This window comes from Meleagris gallopavo, chromosome 6, assembly GCF_000146605.3.
Source record: "Meleagris gallopavo isolate NT-WF06-2002-E0010 breed Aviagen turkey brand Nicholas breeding stock chromosome 6, Turkey_5.1, whole genome shotgun sequence".
Taxonomy (NCBI): Eukaryota; Metazoa; Chordata; class Aves; order Galliformes; family Phasianidae; genus Meleagris; species Meleagris gallopavo.
Window position 1 is genome coordinate 11,706,033 of NC_015016.2, and position 27,714 is coordinate 11,733,746.

Below are 27,714 nucleotides of genomic sequence, written 5' to 3' on the forward strand. Positions count from 1 at the left end.
GGGGCTGCCCCGTTTCCGTCCCTCCGGGCCGTGGTTTGGAGGCAGAGCCGTGGCGCTGAGTGCGGGGCGCTGCCCCGTCGTATCATTCCTTCAGGGGGTCTGCAACAGGTGAAGCGTGGTGGAGTAGGGACCTTCACGGTGCTATTGTAAAGCCAGTGTAAGTTCTCTGATTGTCTTCACAATTGTCGGGTCTGGAATTTTTTGGTTTGTAGCAACATTGTCTGGAGCTTCAGAGTTGTAAGTTGTGCACCCAGACTGAATGAGCTGGTGCCATTGGTGAGAAACTTGCTGCTGCTCACGTGTTGTTGCGCTGCGATAGCCAGCAGAAAACAGCAACAAATTGCAGAGCTCCTCTTATTGCACAGAATAAAGAGCACTGTACTGCCCCTGTCAGTTTAACATCCCTGTAGAAAGTCTGACAAGTCCAGGGTTATACCCTTGGGTCAGCGAAAGATGCAAAGTGATTCCCCAGGTTGTGTGGATTTACCAAGGTTAAGAGCATCAGCATAGCTTTAATGAATACAGAGCAGTTTGTGTTTTTGCCTAATGCCTTGTCTGAGAAATACAAACTTCATGAGGAAGAATGATTTATTTCACCCCTAGTGATGGTCAAAGCTAATAGGAAGGCATGAGGAATGTTTGAACTTTGTCACATCCTTGTGGCCAAGTTGAGCACTGTGGTAAGAGAGCAGAGAACCTCAATTTGGGCATCTACTGAGTGGAGTAACACCTCCTCCAAAACAGCCTTCAGAATTTGGTGATGCTAATCTCAGGTGAGATTTAACTCCGCCTCCTCCCCCTACCTTCATGTTACTGTGACAATGTCTGTCTTTGTTTTTCCTCCCAGATGTCCTGCAGAACCTCTGTGTGCCCTGTGACCAAGGGTGGGCAGAAAGCAGAGACGTCTCCATTTATTCTGCTTCTGTGCGCTTTCTTTGTACCTTTATCATAATTGCCATACCTCCCTTTTCCAAAAGGACCTATGATATTTCCAATTTCTTTGTGCTTACCAAGATCCATATTTCCAAGTAGTACAAATCATAGCAAATAATAAGGACTGCATGGACAGAAGAGTGACACTTCTTGCATGGTGCCGAAAGCACATGTTACATCTTCACTGAAAGTATCAGACAGTGTGACCTCCTTCTCCAAATATCCTCTTATTCCAGGACTGTCTTTGGAGAACCTCAGTCAGTCATAGCATTTGCAGCTGCCATCATGACATCTGTGCACCTGTGATCTCTCCCATAAAGATGGGGTTAGGTACTCCTTCCTGACACAGGACAAAGTATAATATGGGAGAGTGAAGCAAAGGGTTGGAACAGAGAAGATGCCCTGAATTTCTGGGACTTGACACATGCAATGAACTCTTACAACTTTATGCTCTTTGCAGTCATGCTGCCAGGTGAAGTCTTGGAAGGACAAGAGTGCGGTTAGAAGTTTCCTTTAAAGTTTTTCAATCTATTGAGACTGGGTGATACTTCATGGGCAGCAGCTGTCAGGGATTTGTGCATTCTCCTTTTCATGCCTCACTGATCCCAGCCATTCTCAGCTGAGGCAGAGATGACCATTGTGTGTGCTGGAGAGAAGAAGTGGACAGCGCTGCCTACTAACCCATTTCAAACTGTCGAAGGCATCATTATCACGGAAGGACATGGTGAGCAAACTAGTAATTACATGTGAACTTGTTCTCACGTGAAGGCTGTTTCACACACACAACTGCACCCACAAAGGTTTTTCCTTCTCACTTCATTTGCCTTACAGCCTGTGAGTGACACAGATTGGCAGCAGCCTGCAGCCAAGACCACTGCAGCAGCCATGGTGCTTGGTGTGATGGCCTGGGCTGAACGCTTCATTCTGTCTGGATTGGACAAAGGGCCTGTATGCATTTTGCCCATTCTAAACACTGAATCCAGTCCTTCACAAGACAGCTTTCTTTCCGAGAAGTGGAAGAGCAGCTGGATTCATCAATATTTAGCAGAGATCTCACGTGCTTGGCATCAGAAACAACAAAATGAGCCATGTTGATAGTCTTTGGTTTCCTTCAAGTCAGTGTACAGGCAAGCATCCAGTATTCTACTCTGCTTGCAACCTCTAACATTCACTGCTTAAGACTTCTGAGACCTTCCTGTTGAACACAGATCACTAGGCTTCTTGAAATAGTGCAGAGAATATGTTTTTCAATTCTCATTTGCAGAAGAAGCGCGATTCTGCACAGAAATTCTGCATGGCCTGTAGAATCCAATAATGAAATGTGATAATCACACATTGAAGCATCTAATGCATTTACCATTAGCTGCAGAGAGCAGCTACTCAAACAGCATGTGATGAACATAGTGGGGCAAATCCAGGAAATGTCCTTTGTTTCTGTTCTTCTGAAGAAACTAGTCCCAAGACTAGAGGAGTCTGAGAGCTGATGTGCAGATTTGTATGTAACACCTTTTTCCTATCAGATGAATCCATTCCTCTGCAAGATTCATTGATGCTTCCCAGCAGCTCCTCGACTGCACCTTACTCTAGATGAAGGACTGGTATCCCAAGTGGAGGAACGCACATGACCTGTTGTCATTGTCGCTCATTTTATGTTCCTCTGTGTTTCTCTTCACATTGATCAGTTGTCATTAAATTCTTCATTTTTCCCACCTGAGCCATTTTTCTGTTCTTTTCTTTTGGACAGACTTCTCTGCGTACCCAAATGCTCCCATTTGGGCAAAATAATGTGCAGCTGCCATATTTCATACATGCCAAACCTGGCACATGCTGTTGCATTCTTCTGTGCACTGAGAAGTGTCTGCAGCCCAATGCCCATCTGCTGTGGTTATCAGGAGGGAGTGGCACCATCTTGGGTTCCACTAAAGATCTCACAGTCTTCCTTCCCTTCCTCACGATAGGATGACAGCCTTCTTTCAGTCTTCCTGCACTAAGATTGTACCTGAGGGAACATGCAGCACCCTCTCAGATTGATGTGTCCTTTCCAAGGCATTCTCAGTAGGTGTTTTTTTTGTATCATGGATGGACTGTGGAAGCGTGGAGTAGATATCTGCAAAACATTCCTTACCATGGCTGTGTATGGTGTGTGTGTGTGTTAGTATGAAAGTTAATATTGCATCTGTGGTCATGAGAACATCTGGGTGTTGCAAGTGGTTGTACCTGCTTGATACTTGGCTGGGAATGTGGAAGGGTAGTTAATTAGGATTGCTGTGCATACTAAATATATCTTGGAGTGGAATTCATCCTGTGTGATTTAAGGCCAGTGTTCTAGAGACATCCCAGTCTGACATTCACTGGGGGTTATCTTTAGACAGGTAATGGAGAGAAATGGCTACATTTAGTGCTGAGCTATTTTAGACTTCAGAGGTTTTTTTGACAAACAAGATTCCTCTTCCTCTTAATCGAATATCATTTATTTTCAGTAGAGTCTTCTCTTTTCTGCAAGAGCTTTGTTACCTCAGTATTGCTCTGACGTTGTGAACTGCCTAAAGCACCAACTAATGCAGCGGAAGGCCTCCTGTACTGGTGTATAACATTGTGGCTGAATATAGTCCAATACTGTAAAATAAAAATGAGAGTAAAAGCAGTCACAAAGGATTTCTTAGGTCTCATATTGTCACCAACTGAGCTTTAAACATCTAGGAGGAGCAAAGATAAATTGACTGACTGAAACACTGCCTTAGTTAGAGTTCTGTAAGGCTGTTTAGGGGAGAGATCATTGAAAGCTGGTCCATCAAGTGACTAGTTTCACTGTGGTCAGAACTTCAAATTATAGCCATTTTTGCTGCCAGCAGTCAGCCAGTTACTGGCTGAAGACAGTGCTCCTTCAGTATATGCTTACACATCAGCTCTGCATGTGTCTTACTGAACTGGGGCTTTTGTTAACAAATGCTGTGCATATGCTGTATTGGTTAATATAATGCCAATAATGATACATTTTCTTCTGTTATGTATACCTCTTATAATTAATCCTAGCATTTTCTTTGCATTTCTTACCTCTGTGGCGTACTGAATTGATGATGACATAGCTTTTGCAGGCCATGGTTTGTGTCTAGGTATATACTGCATTAGCTCATGGTCGTTCCTGAGTGGTGCAATCATCTGCAAACAGCATTTTTTGTTTGTTTGTTTGTTCTGTTGTTGTTGTTTTTATTTTTGTTTTTTTTAAATTAAAAGACTTAGAATTGTTCCTTTTTTTCAGTGAGTGCGTAATTTCACCTTTATCTCCTCTGAGTTTCTTTTTCTTGTTTTATTGCTGGTACTTAGTATCACAGAGTCCTTTTACAGATCTTTGTAATTGACCCTTATTTTTACTGCCTTCAATAGCTCAGAGTTCTCAAGAAATTTTATCACCTCTGTAGAGAAAATTGGCCATTTGTTCCTTACTGTATTTGATGTATATGTTGATATGATTCATCTGTTACTGACCCCTAGTGATGATTAATTTATGAACTGAAGCACAGGGGCTGATTATGTCTTTTTCAGTGTCTACAACTGTAAATGTTGTTGCTTATGAAAGAGAAGAGCTTGAAGTCCCATAGAGGAGCTACAGAGATAGTAAAGGGACTGGTTTTAAATCATGACTTGAATTTAAAGTGCCTTTTCATTAAACTTATTAAAATTGTAATACCTTTGAAGAGATAACACAGCTACCTGAAAAATTATTTATCTTGGAAAATAACCAGTCATTTGTATTTCAGGAGAAAATGAAGTTCCATCTGAAGATGCCCTAATACTACAGCTTCACCTTGCAAAAGGTCATGAGAAATTTATTGAAATGCTAAAAAGCCAGCAGCAGATCATTGTAGATTTACAGCACAAACTTGCTGAACAGCAACATGTATTGGTTAGCCAGCAACGGGAGATTCTTGAACAGCAAAGAAAAATGTATGAGCAAATGGATCTGATCAAAGTGCAGTATGGCATGCTTTTTGACACAGTGAAACAAATGTCATTTCAGAGTTTGCAAGAAGATATTCAAAATTATTTTGAAAGTCATCTTCAAGGACTTCAGAACCAGGTCAGGAATCATCTCCAGAAGTCATACTCTGTGCATAAAGTAGAAGTGGATGCAAAAGTGATTAATGTTGGGGAGTCTTTGCTGGACTGTGGTCTTTGTGAAAGTGATGAATTTTGCAATTTCCAAAAGACACCTTCACAATGTGAAAAATGCACACTGTGTCCTGCTGGTTTTTTTCAAATGGCTGATTGCTCTGCAAACTCTGATCGGATTTGCCAGGTGAAATATAATTCTGTATCTTTCAGTTACTGTTTAGGAAATATTGTGTGGACATATAAGGATGATGTTCCGCAAATAACTATTCATAGAGGTAGTTATTTTGCCTGAAGTTGTCTGTGGATTTTCTCATTGCCATTTTCTGCTGTAAATGGGGCACTGAGTAGTGTCTGCTGGATGTAAAGCTTTCCCAAGTCTAGCAGCTGCCAGGTCATTGATTCTGCTCATCCTGGTAGAAAAATATACCCTAAAATGCACTTATGCACGATAAGTTCATTTATTTAATGCCAGGCCAGATTACATGATCTGCTGGACACATTGGAAAAGTAGAGGAAAGCTTTATTAAGTAAAACTAATGATCGTGCATTTTTTTATAAGCTGGAAATGAAAGTTATCAGTTAAAAAAAAATGTAAAATCTAATTCTAGCTTAAAAACAGCATGCAAAGATATAAAATGTTTAACATTCACATTTATAATTATTAAATACATTTTGCTATACAAAACAGGCATGTAAACAAGATGCTTTTGTGGTCACCTCCATTTAAAAATCCTAAGCTATGTTGGGATGTTTAAAATAGTGACTTCTTTGCCAGATGTTACCTCCAGTTCTTAGCTTCTCGTGAGCCTGAACAGCTAGTGATCTGTGCCCCCATTACTGAGAAAAACATGAAAGAGGCTGACCCCTTCCCTCTTCTTGTCTGATTTTCTTTAATGTGAGCGTTTCAAGGCAAATTTAGCCTTTTGTTCTTTCCGCTCTACCTACTGTATTGTGAGAATAGAGCCTGTTGAGAGGGAAAGTTAATTTATCATTTCACTTTCTTGGATGTTTTTCAGTTAGCACCTTCCTCCCAGACTAGATGTCTTTAAGAGCCTTTCCTAATGCTCTTTTGGTTGTTGCAATGTCCTCAAGACCAATTGAGCGATTCTATTGAGGGATGTGATACTGTCATCATGCAATGTAAAAAGTGTTAGTTGTAGTACCAGTCCATTTAGCTCACGATCTGCAAACTGGAAACCACACAGTCTGTGTGGATACCTCGATAAAGCAAATCCAAAGCAAGCTGTCTTGCTCCAACATGTCTGTGAGATCACCTTCCTCTTCCTGCCTGCATACGCCTGGGTGTGACAGCCTGAAGTGCCTGTTTCAAGGTGAAGTTATGGCATTATAGTTTTTCAGTATGGTTCTTGTGATTTACAGGACAGAGATGAATGCACTGAATCTCCAAGCATTTGTGGCGAGAGAATAAAATGTCTGAATACTCCAGGTAAGTTATATTCCCTGATAATTAAAGGATGAAGATAATTAGTTCTTCAGGAACAGGCCAGAAGGATAGATAAAGGCTCAGGCCTATATGTTTGTAATAGTATGCTCAGGTTGATGGAATCAAAGAGGTTGTGAAACTCTAGGTTGATAGCAGCTCTAGGTTGATAGCAGTTCTTCTGGACAGACAGTAGGCTCTTTAGAACATAATATCCACTAGGTCCTTTCGAGAGTCCCTTTTACCTTATTTTCTTGGGTTTTTATATGCTTTGATTTTAATTTTCTCTTATAACCTGACCATGTTCTTGTTTATGCTGGTGCAAATGGGGTGAAAATCAAAGATTCTATTCCTAATGGAGAAAAATAGCTGTCATTTTCCTTCAGCTGCACTGAGGTAGATATTTGAGTTGATCTAATAAAGGTGCTTATAGAGCCTTTCTTCATCGATCTTACTCTCCTTTAAGCAATAATATTGTCAAATATTGAGGATGATCAATAGTTTTCATCATTTGTAAGTGTGGAGGATTTTTTAGTCGTTTAAGATTGGATTTGAGTAGAATAGCTCAAAAAGTGGAAAACTTCAGACTTAGCCTTCATTACTTCTTATGGCAGTCAGACACAAAGAGCAGAATTAACAGATGTAGTGAGCAAAATGTATCCAGGTACTAGGATAACTTCTGGTCAGCCAAAAAAACTTGAAAAAAACAGATCAAATAGAGCATTTCACCAATCACAACTTGTACTGAAGTACACTCAGTAAAACAATCAAAGGAAGCCTTCATCAGCTTACATGCTTTTTATCCTTTTTATACCCACATAAAAAGTGGGTGACCTTTCTGAGGGACAAAGGGTGTTTCAACTCTTTGAGTGATTTTGCTCTGATGTAGAAAAAAGTGGGAGGGAATTGGTCCTAGGAAAGGGTTAAAAGAAGACTTGGGCTTGCATACATTGCCCTTGCTTCATTTTGGCAGGAACTTAGGATGGCTTGGTGGTGTTATTATAAATGCCACAGAAAACTGGAAGTAACTGGAGAGAGCACCCAGTGCTGCCTTGCCTGGCAAACACTGTAGCAGAGTCAGTCTTAACTAAAGAAGAGACAAGGTGCTTCCTTATAGCCAGCCTTAGTGTTGAGCAATTAGATGAGGACTGCTTGGGGCACAACATTTGAACCAAAGCATCAGAATGATATAAGGCTTGGTCTCTTCTTTAGTAGGAGGCTGGGTTTGGTGCTATCAAGCTGGTAGTTTTGTGGAAGGAAGCTTACAGGGTCCCAGCTTGAGGAAAGGAGAATCACCAGTGTGGGAGTCATTTGGTAGTGCTCTAGTTTGTGACATGAGAGAGGGAAGGCTGTAAGGAATTTATCCAGAGGGCTGTGTGCGATGACCCAGACCAAGCGCAGGTGTTTTCTACTGCTAGAGGAAAAATTTAGAGGACAAAATACTGCTGTAAAACAGTTGGGTAATGGTGGTTTGTCAGACCGTAGTCAGCAGCAATGTGTTTGAAAGGAAAAGACTCTTCCTCTGATTCCTCTTTTCCCATTTTTAATGATGGCTTATGAAGATGTGAGGACATTCTGTCTCCTATCAACTGGACTAAGAATCAGTGTTCTGTCAACATTCTCCCCATCATCTGTCATGGAAGAGGGAGTGCTCTTCGTATTTTTTGTTTGATAAGATTACTACCTTGAGCCTGTCTGTTCATGATGGCTCATTATCTTATACAAGTACAATTAACTTGTCAAAAGGGTGTCTGAAACTGGATGTTTGTTTTGGGTAATGGTGGGGATGTGTTCTGATGTATGAGTTCCAGATGTTGTATGCAGTTTCTTGAGCTGCGTGCAAAGTTTGTTAGATCTGTAACAACTCATGTTCCCTTAACAGTGGGAAGGGAACACATAGCAGCAGAAAACCATGCAACTATGAGCCTCTCTTTCTTTGCCTTTCCACTTTTCTGTGTATCATATCTCCTTCCCTTGGTGCCTTTCCTTGCTTTTATCTGAGACGGGAGTTGTTAGATTATTTGAATAAAGGTTTGTCACCAAGGAGCCATCAAAGTGCATGGTTTTCTCCTCACACAATCCCAGGAGAGCAGCCAGACTGTTGTCCTTGATGTGAATCTGCCAAGTGGAGCTGGCCAAAAGCAGTCTACACCATGCAAACCAAAGGGGTGTTTCTATAGAACTTACTCTGGGATGCTGTGAGGAGAGGATTTAGAGATTGCATGAGATCTGTTGAGGAGTGTTTTAGATGGGTATGGGAATATACAAAAATTGTTATGAATGTTCAGAGGGAAGTAAGGAGGGCTAGTGAAATTCAGACTGGATTAACGGGCGAGTAGGATAAGAGGTTTGCGGACTATCAACTGTACCCAGACCTTGTACTTTGGCGAGCTTGTATGTTCAGATGCCAGTGACTAAAGGAGACCAGACAGTCTAGAACCAATCACTGGAGAGTCCCATATGGTGTGTGCATATTCCACTACTGGTCTTCAGTGCAGTTAGAGAGAACAGGCCTGAGCCACCTGTGCTGTACATGTTTGTGTGAATATTGCATGTGCTTGTTAAGGTTTTCATCCATGTGGCTGGTTATGTTCTGTGCAAATGTCTACCAGGCAAAAGGGTTCAGCCTGGCTGCATGTGGGAGTACAAAACTGGGACAACCTCATATCTGTGGATTCACAAAACAACTTTAATGCAGCTGGGCTGCTCACAGTAAAATCAGGTGTAGCAGCATCCAGAGTAGGGGCCAGGAAGAGGTGGAAGAGATTGTCAGAAATGTGGTAGAGAGAAATAGGAAGCAGTCACAGCATGGTGTTCTGCTGGCCTTCTGATGTTTGGCTGGTGTTTGCTCCTTGACCTTTTCAGGTCTGGCAGAGGTTAGTATGTTGCTGCTGCTGTGTCCACAGTCGGAAGCAGTCCATGTGCTGCTTTGAAGTCACCTATTTCAAGTACATGAAGGGGGAGCACCTGCTGCAGATAGAAGTGATTAAAAACTAGAGAGCATAATGGTAAGAGTAGTCACCACATCTATTTGTAAAGCTTGATATTCATAAAAAACCTTAAATATACATAAAGATGTATTAAAGAAGCAAATAGCATAAATGAGTATGTCTAGGCACTTCTGCAGTTCATCTCTGCTAAATGAAATGGTTGTATTTGTGTATTCAGTAGCAGCTCATCCTGCATGTTGCAGTGGCATGGGAGCTGTTGATCTGAGAAGCAGAACTGGTTAAGTAGTGTCATGCCAGCTATTATTCTATGGTGAAAAATGATCTGTTTTTCGAAAGGAAAGCTTGTCAGGGACCTTCTGTATTCCCTATAGAATATTCGTAGTTGAAAAAAATGTGATCGTATTTATTTCGCTTTTGCTTCTTGTAAAAAAAGCCAGATGCTTTTCGGGGGAATAAAATGTTAAGTTTCCTTTGACTTCTACACTAAGCTCTTCTGAGGAAGCCATACCTGGTCTCCAAATAAATGTTCTCACATCATACATTATATGGTACTACATACTACTGTGTGTTAGTGAAGAATCAAATGAATAGACAAAAAGAGGTATGAGGGTGAATATATGAAGCCTGTATAAGTGAATACTGCATCTGGTGGTCTCAGCTGAATAATGTTGTGTCAGAAGTGAATTTTAGCGAATATGCTGACTTCCCTCATATGCCAGGTGCATGTGTAGTATTCTGTTATGCAGTCCTCAGTACGTGAGCATGCTTTTCTGCCTGTGACAGCAGTCTATGCAGCCAGTATTGTCCTGGGTTGAGCAGTGGAGAAAATTGTCTTGCTGGGGTCCATGTCAAATGCTTGTAGTCCCAGTGTTGGAGCAGATCTCTGCCCAGGAACAGCAACTTTCCAACTGAGGAGTAAAACAAATGTGTGCATCTAAGAAACACTTGTGAGTAAAATAACACAGTAGATAGTAAAGGATACTTAAGAGGAGCTATAGGAAAGGAGATCGTTGGGTTTGATTATGTGTGGTCAAAAAGCTGAAATTAGTGCATTGGCACATAAACTCTGAGGCACAAACTGCAAGTGGTTATTCTTTTGGTTGTCTCAAATTAAGTGTGTTGATTTAGATCCTGAGGGCTCTGTGCACAAAGGTGCTGGGAACCAGCTGCTCCAGCTGGAGGCAACAGCAGATGGCAGTGCTCTTGGAAAACTGTCATAGAAAATTACAGGCTGTTTTTAAAACCTGCTCTTTGAGTGTGCATTCTTTGATCCACTGAGGTCACGATGTGCCATCTAACAGCATAAAATTACCTTCTTTCAAATTAAGTAATTCCAAATGGCATCTCTAGATATTTTCAGTGGTGTTTTGTTCATCTGATTATTTTAGGCTATCAAGACCATTGTTGTCCCATGTCTCACAGCAGTGGTTTTCTGCTTGTGCAAACTCTGCATAATGATTTTAAGCCATATGTTTACCATTTTGTTTTCCCTACTTGTCTCTTGCAGGATCATTAAAAACAGTACACAGAATGCCTGAGGTCTATGTCCCTCAGATTGGAAAGCACTGCTTTAGCAATCAGCTACAGCAGCACTGCCCATAACACGTGTGGGCAGCAGTGAACATTTTTTGTGTAGAGGAACTCTACCTTAGTTGAAAATATCTTCACTGCTTAGTGCAAAGTGTCTTTGGAGCAATATCACATCTGACCAGTTACAGATTTTGGTTAGAATTTCCCCTGTTCAGCCCCTTCTCTCTCCTTGCTCTTCCCACTCTAAAACACTGAGTTCAGCTTGGACAAGGTGAGTTTCCTGTAGTGTTTCCTCTGTCTGCTAGCAAGGATCCTTTAGTAGTGCAAAGTGATCTAACAGAAGCACAGAACGGTTTGAGCTGGAAGGGACCTTAAAAATCATGGAGTCCCAATCCTTTGCCATTGGCATGGATACCTTCCACCAGACCCAGCTGCCCAGGGCCCCATCCAGCCTGGCTTTGAACACCACCAGGAATCAACAGTTTCTCTGGGCCGCCTATGACAATGCCTCACCGCCCTCAGAGTAAAGAATTTCTTTTATTTCATCAGGTTATCTTCTGTTTTCTCTCATAATTAGATGCTATCAAACATACTTGATATGTATGTAGATCTGTAGAGTTCTTACATTTAGCGTTTTAAAGGTTTAACAATAAAATTGCCCTATTTCTGTGAACAGGTGGCTTTCGATGCCTTGGAATTGCAGAGAAAGATGCAGCTCTGGGACTGTGTGGAGAGGAGTATTTCTTTAATAAGGAAATGCAAGAATGCCAAGCATGTTTGAAATGTGAAGATGGAATGGTGGCCATGCCTTGTTCCACTGTCAGTGACACAGTTTGTTCAGCAACCAGTGAAAGCAAGCTATCAGAATCTTGGGCTGCAAACGTCATTTTACCATCTGTGAAGTCTGGCATCTCTCAGGTCTACTCTGGCTTGAACTTGAAGATAAGGGAAAAGCTTCACTGTGACATCCTGTCCATCGAAGATCACGGCCTGATATTCAGGCAGCATGGTCTGTTGTGGACTGACCTAAATTTTGCAGTAAAACACAACTGCAGGAATTTTTTGCAACTCTCCTTAAAGCTAAATGGCAGTGAGGAAGGCTATGAACTGAGTGGTGTTCGCATTGAACAGCCAGAAGGAAAATATTTCCAGAGCACCAGTTTAAGCAGCGCTGCTGAGGTGGAGCCCAGCCAAATTCTTTCCGTGTTTTTGAGGAGCCCAAACCAATTCTGCAATCAAAGTAAAGACTTACATATTTACGATCTTAATAGCCCACTAAGTCTGTTCTGGTTGTCTCATGACACGGGTGCTGTGGCAATCAGTGCACACATGTCAACAGCAATGCATTACCAAACTAACTATCGACCTACATTTAAAATAGTTTCTGTTTCTGACCCTTACATGCTAAGTTTATCTCACGATGGCAGAGCTATAAAATTCACTGAAACAGGTGTTGTCAAATTTGTGTTGCACCAAGCGTTGTATTCTATGGGTCACACTTGTGTCCGGGAGGGTTTCTCCTTAATTTCTTATATAAATAGGAATGGTACCAACAGAGAACTAATGAATGTATTTAAATCTGGGGTAAATTACAGAGATACATCAATATCTGCTTCTGGGGCCACAAAAGTTGCTGCTGGAGATCTGATTAGCTTTGAGATACTCTCTCCAGCACAGTGTAATGTTCGGTATTTCGGAGATAGTTCTGGGATTAGTATGTTTAGCCTGATCTGGATACCTTCAGCAGTTTCTAGTGCCATATCAGCCACAGTTTCTGTTACAGGCCTGCCTACTGGAGCTGTGAGAAACAAATTACTGGATTTCACCCAGATCTCATCCAATGAGAAACAGATACAGCTGGTTTCTTCTGGACAGCTTGCTCAGAAGTACTTCATTTTTACAGAAAAGGGAGTTGCCAGTCTTGCATTTAACTTAAAGCTTATCCATTCATGCAATGTGCTTAAAGTGACTCTCCAACAGTTGACCATGGATCAGATGCAACCCTCCATAATTGCTCAGCAGATTGGAGGGCAGATGCCAGAGGGAAGCATATGGACCAGCGTGACCCTCCGTGCATCTTTTGAAGTCCATAATGGAACGCTGATATCAGTTTCTCTTGACTGCGTACGTGGAAGGATCAATCAGATCACTCATGAGCATGGAACCAGTGTATCTATTTTATGGATTTCATCTTAATTTCTGTAGCACAGAATTGGGGTTTAAATTGGATTTGGATTCTACTCTGATTCTTTGTCTGTATTTGACATCTTACAGTGTGTCAGTGTGAATATGCTGTCCCAGTAAAGTGCTCTCAAATTTAGGTATATTTAAATATAATCTTAATTAAGTGATCAGCATTTAAAGAAAAGAGAGCTTTCAGAGTTCCTAGATAGTACTTCTGTTAACATCTTCAGACAAGGGATCTATGGATTCAACTCAGAACTATTTTTTACAGTGCAGTCTCTTACAACCAGTTATTTCTGGATCATAGAAAATTGTGATGAGAGTAAATACGTATCTTTTGGTACTGGAACTGAAAGCAGTGCAGCCAAGTAATGGAAGTCTGCTTTCACTTTCTTTTGCCAACAAGACTATACGCACTCAGAGGCAAATTTGTTTACATCTTATAAAATGTTGTGCTTAATCTTTAAGTGCCTTAAGTATGCCTCAAAGTAGAAATGGTAATATGGTAACACTGAATTATACTTGCACAATTTTATAAAAATGGTCCTGGGTCAAAAATAGAACGTTGTTTTTACAAAACATAATCACTGTTCTCATCATGAACGTTGTAACTAATGATGATCTTTCTAACTTAATTTTGAAATAATCTGCTTTTAAGTAATTTGGGAAGACTTGTTCCCATTTTAAGTTGCAGCCATTGAAGGGTTGCATGATGAGAAGGAAGTATTAGAAACGTCTTGAAAGTCAGGCTTTAAAAGGAAACAGACTTTTATTCAGTTTCTTACGAATTACAAATTATTTTCCTGACCAAAAAGGGACACCATTCACAAGCATACTTATTTTGCTGAACTAGTGCTTAATTTTAGGAGTTCTGTTTTGTTAAATCACTCAATTCTAAAATGAAATTATGTATTCAGTGACACTGATTGTTGTCTTCTTCCAGCTCTTCTGTCAGAGTGCTCTTTCTGATCTGTGTTTCTCTCCTTTCTTCTCCTGAAGTATCACTACTGCTTCACTCTGTTCTTATTTTGTTAGAAACAAACAGCATGCTCTGTCACATAGCTCAACTCCTTCCAGCCATCCCTCACCAGCCCTACTAAAGAACAGGTGTGTGTGTATGTCACATATATAAGAGGAACATTAATAAGACAGCTGCAGGCTGCCTACCATCAACCTATTTGAGAGTGAGACTATTATGTATTATATCACTTTACTGTGGGTGACTGCCTGAGCACACGTATCTAAAATGCATGCACTTTCCTGTGCTCTTCACCTGTTCTGGTGTTTGTTACCTTTTTCTTTTTTTTTGGTAAAAGCATGAACCCAAATGCAAGAGTTCCATCTGGTGTTTCCATTTTTACTTGTAATTTAGAAAATTACAAGTAAATCTTGTCATTATTACTTATGGTTACCTTTCCCTCCTACTTTTTCCTTCAGGTTTGAACTCAGAGATATGCAGGCTTTGGACAGATTGTTCTCCCTACCAAACAGAATGCTAGTATTTCTTGTTTCAGCTCTTAAGTCGGAGCAACCCATTGCAGTATACTTCACTGGATGCTGTGTTGAGGCCAACATAATCACAATAAGTAAGTTCAGCCCTGGTGTTATATCTTCTCTAACAAACTCACTTCTACAAAGACGTGATTCTGTGAGGAGGGTGTCAAAGGCCTTCTTTCTCTCAGAAGCAGATAGCTCACTGCTGTATCAGGATGTCTGTACTGCAAGAGAAGCTCTGCAGAGAGCAGACCTGGGTATTTCTGCAGTGAAACTGCAGGGAAGACAATGTTGGAGAAGGTTTGAAATAAGATGCTTACGTTTTTATTTGACGGAAAGTCAAGAAAATAATCTTCTCACGGACATAGCCCCTTATTTTTCTTGTCTGCTTTACCATATGCAGTTGTTTTAGCGGCTGTCACCCCCATTAAAATAATAGCTTAAGAGTCATTCTGGATTTAAACCTGTGTATCAGATAATCAGAATCTAATGTAGGATCGTAATCTAATACATCTTCAGCAAACTGCAGATGTTACTTGAGTATAATAAGCATTTGCCTTTATGTAGCATATAGCACATCTAACAGCATGATTTGTATGTGTATATTTTATTTGAGCGAGTTTGTAATATCAGTGGAATTACTTGAATATGGAGAAGACTAATGCTTTAATCCTACATTGTGCACATGGTGATGGCACTTCCATTTAAATGTGCCATTATTAAGGGATGCAGAAACTACCAGGGAGCTACAAGTGAGCATTATTACAGCTAAGGGAGATTTCAGAGTGTGAAATCGTAAATACAGTCTATCTTTTCTGAAGATTCTTGTGGGAGTGCCCATAATTGCCCTCAAATTAAGAGTAGTTTTTTAGATGCATGGGGCAGAAATGCGGTATTTCGCAGCCATCTGGTTAATGGAAATGCATTTCATGTAGTTCTGCTATTGTAATCTTTTATAAAGTATTCACATGATGAAAAAAAATTTCTTCTAAATACAAACAGTTAACTGCAACTTGCAGCAAGCTTAGCCTTATTTCAGTCAAGAAAGACTCATTGTTTGAGCCTGTTTTCATTGCTATCTTAAAAAAAAAAACAGTCTAAATTAAGAGCTCAGTCCACTTAGTTACAGTAACGTGAATTTCGAGCGTGTTGGAGTCGGAGTGGATTTATGGTAGTCTAACTAACAGCATAGTATATAGCCTTTGCCTCTATGAAAATGATATATATTACCTCATTCCATGCAACGTTAAGTGGTGCGCTGCGGTTCTACATAGGATAAAGTTCCAAAGCAATCAGACAATGTACGATGAATACTAATTTTATGGCACTTACCTCATTTGCTGTAATTAATTGCAGCAATTTATTCTTGACAGATATACCTTATCAATTATATTTACAACTTGGGAACTTTTTATTTCAAGTTTTCATATGGTTTCTTTCTTTTAGTAGCATAATATAATGCTGTGAAGTACAGAATTCATTAATTTTTTTTTCTTTTGCATCTTTTGATACCACATTCATGAATACTCTTAAATAAATCTTGGGAGACTGTCTCCAACCCTTGCTTCTAATGGGTGTACTCATAAAGTCTTGTAGAGTAAGTGCAAGTAAAGAGGCTAGCAAAGTCTGTACAGAAACAGTTAATACATCTATGTAGGTCACTCCAAAATTAATACCTTTCTGTGACAATGCAAAGAATAATGGAATGTTGGTGGGAAGGTTCAGGCTTTACTGCCATATCACCATCTGCCTCTGAGAGCGTGAGTCAATATAACAAGATAGGAAGCATTACTTTTAAAACAGCCTTCATAGAAAGGTGAATGTTTCACATACGCAAATAATGGAAAATGTTGTGAAAAATGTAACTATTATAGGAGGAAAATAATATAGGTTGTGTAGTGCTGCTTACGTAACAGGGAAAAGGATCTTCCTTACAAAAGCCTGCATCACTTAATATGAAGCATTTTTGCAATTTGAGAGAGCTTACCTGAATATACTTTATTACCTATACACTTTTGTGCTTTCTGAAGTCAAAATTGGGTAGAATGTATGGACTATTTTAATTTAATATTTTGGATTATTCCCTTCATTCTGTCATCTGTGCAGATTGCAGTACACTGTGACACTAGTTTCAAGTGCTGCTTTTTAATAAAGTTTCCTACTTTGAAATATTACCTTGTGTGTCTAAACAGTATTTTTAACTTCTGTTAATATTATATTGTAATATGTTTTAAGAGAACTTTGCTAAAATAAATACAACAAAAAGGCTTTATTGATGCCATTGCAGTTTTTACCACCACCTCTTTTGTGGACAGATTCCCATGTTACCTGAGTTAGTGACCTGTGCTTGTTGAAGTGATGTTAAACAAGAAAGTGAAAGTGGGGGGAAATAGAGATAGAGGGCATAAAAGTGGGAGAAAGAAGAAAGAAACTCTGTGGTTATTTGAATTAATGCAGAAGACTTCAAACTGAATTTCTTTAGAACAGTCTGAAAGAAATACTTGCTTTCTCAATCAGTTGTAATTGAAAATGTGTTCAGCTGAAAACAGATTCAATCACATGTGACTTCATTTGTGTCATTAACAAAAGACTTGCCCCTACAAACTTCTGTAAACCCCAGTAACTAATGTAACTGAATATACTGAGTATACTCGTGTTTTGCTGAGCTGGGACATTTAGTAGCATAATTGGGTAATTATACATCAACTTGTATTATGAAACCTCTGGAAATATTTGTGGGTTTTGGCGTGAAAGCTCATTATTACCTTCTAAGTACATTTGTAATGGGAACCACTTCTCATTAGATAAATGAGCCTTCTCTGAGCTTCACATTATAAACATTCAACTGCTTACGGTACCTAATGTTGCTCATTTAAGCCTCCTTCAAGTATTTGTCTGTTATACTGCAGCCAGTAGATGTACTAAGTAACTTCAGGACCTCTGTACATGTGGGATGTCAACAGAACATTTTCCGAGTTGTTTCATCTTTTTTCTATATCATAGATTGAATTGGTTCAGGAGTCCATGTGATAGATATGGGCTTTCAATGCAAATATGACCCGATGAGTGATGATCTAAACTGGTTTTCACATCTGAGTTGCACGACTGCAGCCTTCTCTTGCTGGGAATACTTGCTGGGAATAAAAGAATGAGACTATTCATAGATTAAATGCAGGTGTCTTCAGTAAAGAGCTGGAGATGCTTTGCATCAAACTGAAATAAAAGCTCCTTACTCTACTCAGAAGGTCAAAAAAGTAAAAAGATTTAGTATATATTGTAAAATACTCTGTTTGTTGAAGGTTGCTGGTTTTATTAGTAGAGGAGAATAAAAGCACGTGCCTTATGCCAAGTAGGTAAGATAAATTCCTCAAGATGCCTTTATGGCTGAAAGTGCTCTGTGTTTCACTTTTCTTGAACACAAACCTGTATTTTTTTTAAGCCTTTGCTCCAAATACTGCTATCACATCAATGACTTAACACAGATTATAACCTCTTCAAAGATATTTTCCCTTTTCATGTTTAAGTCTCAGACAAACAGTATATTTCAAATGCATCTGATCTGTCCTTCAAAGCCAGACCCAATACTGTAGACATCCCCAGAGACATGAACCCCAGAATCCAGGCTGAGGCAGCAATTGTCCCAGGGTGCCCCAGGCTGCTCAAACCTTCCCTCACCTTGTGATGCTGCCAGAGTTGTGCAGTGACTGCTGTCCTGCCTGAGAAGTTGCAAGACTTTGTTTTGGGTCAGTCAGAAATGATTTTTCTTCTGATTTCTGCCATTCTGCTTTCCACTCTCCCTTCATGATCTCCATGCATATTCAGCACTGAACTGGACCCGCTCTCCCACAGCTCCATCTCTGATGTGCCCCACCACTTCTGCTCTGCGGTTCAAATAACTGCTTTGTTGGCCATAGGCTTCCCTCTAATTCTCACCTGTATAGCAGTACATACATTTAGATATCACATACTATATGGAGACTGAGACACACACATAACCAGAAATGTTGTCCCATTTGGACCTGTCTACACTTTTGGAAGATGAAGGTGGTGGCATTCTCAGCTATGCTGGGACACACAACTGCAGTGTTTGTCAAGAGCATGAGGTGGCTAAACCATGCAAAGACCTTCCTCCAGACAAGATGGATTTGATATTCTGTGTTTTAGTAACTCTAGAGAATTAAGAATCCTCCAGAGTTCCTTAAAAAAAAAAAAAAAAAAACACAACCCACAAACACAACACACCTCTCATAATGCTGAGAATGACTACAAGTATTTTTCTCCTGTTTTCTTCTCAGTCAGTTGTGTGTCCCAAGCTAAGACAACAAACAGCTTGCTTTCCCTCTGGGAAGCGTCACTGTGCTCCATGCTGCAAGCTTTAGGACATTTTGACTAGCCTGGTTCTGAGTTTTTCCACAGCAAGCCATCAGAAAACCTCCTTGTAGCCATCTGTGTCCTTCCAAGGCCACATGAACTTTAGTGCTTCATATGTTCAAAGGGAGCAACAGAGAAGTAACCCAGAGCCCAAAGTAAAATTGTGCATGTGACTTTTGCCCAATTTAAATTATCTATTAACATCTTAAAACCCTGCTCCTAAGAGTTATAGGTTTTAATGAAAATAACATTTGTTTTAAAGTAAATGTGAGAGCCAATCCAGAGCCTACAATGTGTCTGCCGCACTGATAAAGAGGCATTCAAATCTTTCTATAGCTTGGAGTAATATCCCAAGCAGACTCCAGTGCACTGTTCACAGTAGTGGTTTCCACATTCTCAGTTCCCACTTCTGGAAATATATAAATTCACTAACAGATCTCCACAATTCCTTTCATACCTAGAAATAACTTGTTTCACTAACAGTACTCTTCAGTGTTCCATATCTTTTCACAATTCCTCACTCTAGGACTGTTGATACATTGCCATCCTTGAAAGAGTCTTTCAGTTTTGTGTGCACATGTACCTGAAAGCTGGCTTATATTCTGGGAAAAGATAGAATGCTGTTCTTTCTTCACTTTTTCAATTGCTCCAAAAGTCAACTACACAGAGAAGATCCGCTTTCATGCAGTCTTTGTGACAACTGATTTCCAACAAACCACAAGGTGTTTCAGATTTTGTATATGGATTTGAGGAAATGGACAATGTTTTGTTCAAAGGATAAATAGATTTTTAAAAAAGCTAATTTGGTGAGGACTGTTATGAAGATGCCTTTGCTTCAACTCCACTTACTTGAGGATTATAGCAGCAATGTAATATAGAACAGCTTAAGGCTTTTTTTTTGAAGTTATGCCAGAAACTGTTTTATTTCTAGGCCACAGAAATACACAAATGGGTTAAAATTTTCTTTCTGGCATCCTACTTTTCTCTACATAGCTCATCTGTTCAAAGTCTGTCAGCATTATGAAGCTCTGAAGCAGATTTATTAACAGTAGGATTTTTACTGGACAAAATAAACAGAACAATCCTTGGTACCTGCTAGCACTGGTTAGATGGTTATTTCACATGAAATAGTCTCTTCAATTGCATTTTATGTTATCATAGAATCATAAAGTTGTTATGGTTGGAAGGAACCTTATAGAACATCCAATTTCATCCTCCCTGTAATGGCAGAAGGACCACTATGATAGAAAGATACTACAAAGGAAGGTGAAACAGCAGAAGGATCAGTGTAATGGAAAGACGTTATAAAGGAAGGGAAAAGATTGCTCACCCACCTCTGAGGATCTAGATTTGCAGAGGAAACTTCACAGAGAAGGGATCTCCAGAAAGAAATCTTCCCATGGTGGCAGTCAGCACTTAAATGGGGTTTAAGAAAGGTGCAGCCAGGCTCCACCCTTTTCATTCACACAGGTGAATTGCCTTCACCTGTGCTCCCAGGGCTGACCCAGGTGTTTGCTCCAGGTGTTCAATTAGTGGTTCAGGGAGTGATTCAGCAGTTACCATACACCCCCACCCTGGCACAGCTTCTCTGGATAGTCTATGTCTGTCCCTTACTGCTCTCTAAGAGATTTCCTCTTTATATCTAATCTAAATCTCCCTTCTTTTAGTTTAAAGCTTTCTGTCTCGTCTTATTACTATTAGACCATATACAAGGTCTGCCTCCCTTCTGCTAATAAGCTCTTTGCAAGTTCTGGAACATTGCAATGATATCTTCCTAGAGATTTCTCCTTCTCTGGGCTGAACAAGCCCAACTCCTTCAGTCTTTCTTCATAGGAGAGGTGTTCCAGGTCTCTGATGACCTTTGTGGCCCTCCTTTGGACCCGCTCCAGCAGCTCTACATCCTTCTGGTGTTGTGGGTCCCAGGCTTGGATGCAATACAGGTGTATAGGCACTTCAGCTGGGCTATCAGCCACGTTACTTTCTTAGAATAGCCCTCTCAAATTCCTCTGCGACAAAACTGAGGTTTTCACCTGCTACTTCCTAAAGTGACAGTGTTCCCTGGCTCTTCTCTATTACTCAGCAGTACATCCTCTTACCCCATCAAATCCAGTTTAAAGCCCTTGTGATAAGCCCAGCCAGCTTGTTGCCCACTATATTCTTACCCCTCTTGGTTGGTTGCATCCCATCCAGTGTCAACGTGCCCATTCTGTCAAAGTTGCATCCCAGATCATAGTACCCAAAATCCTGAGAGCGACACCAACCATGCAGCCATTCATTCAACTGATTTGTTCCCTCCTTCTCAGATCCCAGTCTCCAGCCAGGAGGGTCAAGGAGAACTCTACCTGTGCTCCCAGTCCCTTTAAAATCTTCCCAAGGGACATAAAGTCTTTTTTAATATTTTGTAATATCCAAGCTGCTGCTTCCTGTGACCCACAATCAAAGAGCAGGAGCAGATAGCAGTCCTCCAGCATACCTGGTAACCCCTTCCTGATGTCCTGAATATGGGCCCCAACAGGCAGCAATCCTCTCTAGAGAGATTATCTGGGCAGCAAGTGGGTGTCTCAGTTTCCATCAGTGTCTAATCCCTAGTTACTGAGACCCTTTGCCTTTTTTTCTGTGGCGCAGGTTCCGACTTGGGTCCTTGGCTGGAACACCTTGGACCAGAGTATGAAAGTTTTTTACATTTTATTTCTATCCAATCCAGTCACAATGGATGCAGCCCATGGATGCAGCGAGGGCAGCAGGCAGGCTGGGCCCGGGGAGCCCTTGTTGGCGTTCAAGGGTTGGCACAAGAGAAGCCCTGCAGCCTGACCCTGCACCTGGCAGCCATAGTGGGGTCTGACCATCCCTCTGGAAATGCTGAGTTGTAGGTGTATGGAAGCTGTTGGGCTGTTGTAACATTTTTGTTGTTAATTGCTGTTCTCCTATGGGTAAATAATGCTTTGCTTGGAAGGTTGCCTTTGTTCACTGTTGTGTCTAACAACAAGTTAAGGAAAATTGGTTCCAGGAACTCAGCCTGGTTTGAATGTCTGAAAAACAGCCTGGAAATTAAAGATGCAGTTGCATGGATATCTTCCCAAAGTGGGCTGAGTTTTCACAAATCACTAATGCATGGGACATTTGAAAATAGGGAGACTTAGGCTGTAACATATACCATCAATTTTTGTGTTCCAATAATGTGACCCTGGTGCACTGTAGTTCAGTCTTCAGCAGTTACTTGTCTCAGGGTCACAAGCATTCTGCACAGCATCTGACATGTACCCTAGGTCAGCCACTGTAGCTCTATCCTTGTGTATGTAGTGTGACCAGCAGGGCTGATGGTGTTCGTATTGCTCTGCAGGTGCTTCCGTGCCCATCAGGGCTGCTGGGAGCAGGTCTGACTGCTTGAGATCTTTTTTCTTGTGTGTGAAAAGCTTTGAGCAAGGGAAGGTCTTATTTATCACTGCTGTGGCTTAGCAGTCATAGCAGTGGTTAATAATAGTTAGCTAATAAGGGCAGCAAAAAGGCAGGTCTCTTACCCCAGGAAAGGTTTGACAAATGACTGCTCACTAGATTGGAAATGTTGCTGGCTTGGAGACAGATGGGCTCATCAGATGATGTAGGTAGTGCTGCAGGTAAATGATGGAGAAATTATTATAGGCGTAGCTGAGGTAGTTACTACAATCTCTTCATCTACCATTGGCATCTTTGCCTTTATAGTTAGTTAGCTCATTTTTGTTTTAAAGAACTCTTCTGAGACCAGAGAGATGAGAGAGCTCTTTGGGCACAAAGAAAAGGATGTCTTTTGATTTTTCGTGCCGTACATTCAACAGCTGTGTTTGTGACAAGCCTCTGTCCCAGATTGTTTTGTTGCAAGTTACATGGGCTTCTGATTTGCAATTAGTTCATAATAGATTCTCCTTTCAGTCCTTGCTCTTATAAATTTTTGTGTTTTGTTCTTAAGTGTCTCACAAGAAGAATCAGCTGTAACCATGTTAGATATTTCTGCATAGAATCAGATGAACTGTAATTGAGTGTTAAGCCTCCAGACAGACTTTTTCAAAGAGAAAGAGATGCACAGTCTGTCTACTTTGATGCGTACAAAGATTTGAATAACGCAGATTTTATTCTTTTTCTCCTCTCATACTTCTGAATGATCCAAATCACTGTAAGAAAAATATGTGTGTTGTGTCTCAGATGGCTTTTCTTTTGGGCTTGAGCATATTTCTGAATGCAAATGTCCATAGTGAGTTACTGTAGCAGTCCTGAAGTCTTCAAAGACAGAGTTATCTGACATAAGAAAATATTGCAAAGAGAGACTATAGGAAAGAAAACAGAAGAGATCCCAGTCACTGTATTCCCTTGATTACTGTGGATCCTACCTAAACCCATAGCTGCACTGAAAACAATGGGTATGTTGGACTGTTTTATTAGAAAGAAAAAGGATGTGTGTGGGATGAGATTTGAGAAATTCTATATCATAAATTCTGAAAACTTGTGGGAGGCTAAAAGTTCCTGGCATAGGTATTTAAGTGTGTTTCTAAGGGCAAAGTAGATGTGATTTTGCGTTCTGACATTTCTTTTTATTTACTTTCTTCTCTTTTGACAGCCTTTTCTTATTTTAAATCTGAGGAAAATCTGAGCATAATATTTATAAGAGGCCCTTTAAATGGGAGTGTGTGATAGGACAGTCAGTTTCTTTGAAGCTCATTTTAGAGTGCGGATATTTTCCCTTTTTGATGACTATTGAAACCAAATCTGTATTAATAATTATGAAAGTATTTATGTAAGTGAGCCAATGCTTAGTTACCTGTATGTCCAAACCAGAAAATCTACCTTTGTCAGAGTGAAGGAACATGGCACGCACTGCTCCTATCCATAGCTCACAGTGCTTTGCTCAAATAAGAACAAAGTTTGCTGAACATGTGAAAGACTGGAAACTAAAATGAAAACAAAGGACAAAGAAAATACAGCCTGAGCATTAGATAACAGCAGATGGTCTACTTACCTATGACTGGGCCCTTCTTTCATATAAGCTCACAGGGTGCCGTGTTGGTAGATGGAAGTGAATGGAGCATGACAAGAGGGCATTGATAGGATTTTGGTGGTGAATGGCTGCTCATACTTCATATCCTTCTTTCCATTGGATTTTTATAAAATTATCAGCGTGGTTATTTAGAGATATTTTCCCTATACCTTTGTTAGATTTGAAAGTATAAAGCCCCAGACCACATCCATACTTTCCTGATGCATTCAGAGAATAAAGTGACACATGCCCTTGGAAATGAACCTGGCACTGTTCCCTGGCAATGGTGACCAGTATCAGCAGCTGGAGTTCGGTTATTTCTGCTCTTTGGTGACTGCATGGCTTGTACAGCTGGGATTTCAGCAGTGTGACTCCGCTGTGAGGGGTGGCACGGCTGGGAAAGGGGCTCACCCTATTTCTCTTGTTCCTTTAAAAATGAGATACAATACCACTGCAGCAGAAGTGCTACAAGGGTAAAATTTGTTATTAATGACTGTCAGGTATTCAGATGCAGTGGTAATGAGGCTATATGGATGTCTGGAGTATGTGCTTCACTGCACAGCTGAAGAAAAACATGTCTGTTTCCTTGACAACCCCTCTGCATCTGTACTGCTGTAGCTGCTCTCCACCCCACGTGGAAACATCAAGCATCATTACTGAAGATTATTCGCATTTTGCTCTGTTCGTATCCTGCTATTTAAAAAATCATTGTTGCATTGACAATGTGCTTCTCTGAAGGCTGCAGTCCCATTCCTCTGATTTCTCTCTGCCCACTTTCCCAGTAGTGTGGTTGCCTCTTTTTCTCTATTGTCAGCATCAGTCCTCACCCCTCCAAGGGGCCCATTCGGCCCAGTTGACTGGCAGCAAAATAACCTTGTGCAAAAAGTGAAATAAAGAGAATAGTCTTCTGCAGAGCTGTCTTTGGGAGGGGATGGGGCAGCGTTTGGTGCTGCAGGGGTAGCAGCGTGCCAAGCAAGAGCAAATGGAGGCAGGAGTGAGGGGAGCCATGAGGCGGGAGCTGAGCGGAGCTCCTGCAGCCGCTGCCTAGGGAACACCCCGGCTGTGCTCCTCCACCCGGTGCACAAATGTGGTAATATGGAAACACATCATGCCCACGTCTGTGCATTGCCCTTGAGGAAATTAAAACAACACGAACCTTCTGAACAACAATTAGTGCTGCCATCTGTTACTGTCAGCAGATGTACATGTTAACCTTGCGCTTGCTTCCTTGGAACAAGATGGGTGTAATTTGCTTGTGTTATCCATAATGTCTTTCCTTTTAGCAATGTAGAGGCATGTCGTATTATTTAACAGTTTTATCTTGCTCTGTGTCAGGATCGTATGAATGCCTCTGCATAAAGGGATTGTTGGAGGTTCAGAGCCACATGTGGTCACTGTCTCCAGTAGACAGTGACAGTTTTCAGCCCTTGAAAGCCAAAGGACTTCCCACGTGACAAAGTGCCCACCTGAATGCCTGAAGTTAGTGCAGCCTCATCCTAATGATACAGCTGGTGTTGCGTCTTCCTTTGGACCCCCACACGTTCAGATGATTTGTGTCTGAGGAGAAAAGCAAATATATCTAACATAAATGGTGCTCACCAATTTCAATACACAGATAAAAGCTTTCAAGAAATCTGTTCTTACTGTCAATCTAACCATATGGCCATGTAAAGATACGAGGGGAACAGAGGCAGCAAACTGGTAGGATGGTGACAGAGTTCAAATACTGAATCTTTGCTTATTCCTAGGCACCATGTCCCAGCAGTTCAATTCCAATTGCACTGATGAGCATCTCACTTGGTCATCTGCTCATGGTCAGATTTGAGTCTCTATGCACTTGCATTGGGTAATGTCTTAAGATAATATGCCAAACAAGGTGGTGCAAAAGTTGCACATGAAAATTAGTTTCTGGTTAAGAAATGTTTATTAATTAAATGGATTTGGCCACCAAGTATGCCCTGTATATCTGCCCATGTGTTCAGTGTTTACATGAGTGTGGTATCACCACATTTTAGTGCCAGGGAGACATCTTCCTACTATCTAGAAGCTGGAATATGAATAGCTGCAAAAGAAAGGAGATCACAGCTTGTTTTTGGTGAGCACTGAGGGTAGGTCAAGGAGACATTTCTCTGTGAGGTGTGGTAAGATTACCTCAGCAGTTCCCCCTCACAGAATTTCCTCTACCTCGCTCAATTTGATACACCTCTAGCCAAACAGAAGCTGGTTCCTTCTTAGTTCTGTTTCTTGGAGTAGTGTTTGTTGCAAATGCAATAAGGAATTGCTTTACAGTATCCTGGGAAACCATTTTCCATTTTAAAATTGCTGCTAATTATAGTGTACATACTATAATGTTAACATAAATCAGTTTCAAATTTACATACTATCAATACGTTACAAAACATCATTTTGAATTTAATTAGATTTCCTTCTGTGTTTTCTGGAAGTTAATTTATTGACAAGGTTTGGTTTTACACAGATAAACACACATGTATCAAATCTACATATGAAATAGAGGGAAAAAACAACAGTGCATTTGATATAGGTACCAAAAAAGCATTGGCTAAGTGACAAAGAGATCTCACAGTACACGTGTTTACTTTCATGAAGGGCAGGATATATATCCAGACAAAAATACACTGTAGCAATATGGGAGCCATATGAGAAACACAGCAATTCCCTGTACTGGCAAAAAGACCTAAGTGTGAGTAACTCCCTGATGAAAATAAACTCCATAATTCAGTAGGTATTTCTGCAAGAGATTAGCAAAGCAAATGTGGACTTGCCTCTAACAAGACACAGAGTCCAAAACTCAATAAAAAACACTTAGCCCATTATACTTTGGTGGTGACAATATGGTGAGAAACTGGGAAGCATGCTGCCTCATATTATGGCTTGCTGTATCTATGCACCACATTCCATGTTGGCTAGAATCACCTCTGATCAACAAAAAAGGACTCTCCAGCTCACAGTGCCTTGTGGGACTGCAGTTCATGCCCGCCGTGCTGCCTTCAGAGTCTCATTCCTTCCTAACAGCTGTGAGCAAGGGCGCAGCCCTGTGCTGAGGTTGGCTGCCTCTATGTTGTGATGGTAAGGCTGATTTTCAGGCCATGCATGTTTTGAGGCCACAAATGTTTCATCCTGCCAACAGTGTCTCCAGGGCAGATGTGTTTGAATCAAACTTTGTTGTCATAGTCAACACTGCGTAACTGCACAATGCAAGTCCATGCAAGAAACATGGAAAACCATGAAGGAGGAGTCACTGATGAAGAGTGCACTTCCCTGTGTCTTTCAGCTATGCAGTAAAAACCTACTGGCCACAGTGGCAAAGAGAGACTGAAGCAGTATCCAGGCCTTGTTGTAGCTGCTTACAGCACATCTGATCACATCTGAGCATCACTGTTAACTGCAGATTTGTTAGCAACCTGCTGTTGTTTCACAACTTGATCCTGACTTGGTTCTTTTTACACAACTTTTTTTTTAAATGAATTGTTTCCATTTTATAAAAATATCTTATTTCACTTTATTTGAAATTGTGAAGGACTGGCAACCTTAAAATGCCCTCAAATCTAAACAAGGTGTTTCATTTCATCCCAGCTCATCCTCACCCTTCTGCTGATGAACTTTGGCAACTATTTAGAGAAACTTGGACTTAAAAACAGATGGAAAATCTCTCTTGTATAGAGGTAAATGGT

The 27,714-nt window shown here is 40.7% G+C and overlaps 1 protein-coding gene across 1 annotated transcript; it reads left to right on the forward strand.

Moving 5' to 3' along the window:
• The first annotated feature begins 4,212 nt into the window (after window positions 1-4,212).
• LOC104911388 lies at window positions 4,213-16,822 on the forward strand. Its single transcript, XM_019616298.1, has 3 exons — window positions 4,213-5,230; window positions 6,427-6,493; window positions 11,645-16,822. Exons 1-3 carry the CDS (start codon window positions 4,769-4,771, stop codon window positions 13,162-13,164), a joined length of 2,049 nt encoding a protein of 682 aa, XP_019471843.1. The 5' UTR covers window positions 4,213-4,768; the 3' UTR covers window positions 13,165-16,822.
• The last annotated feature ends 10,892 nt before the right edge of the window (window positions 16,823-27,714 follow it).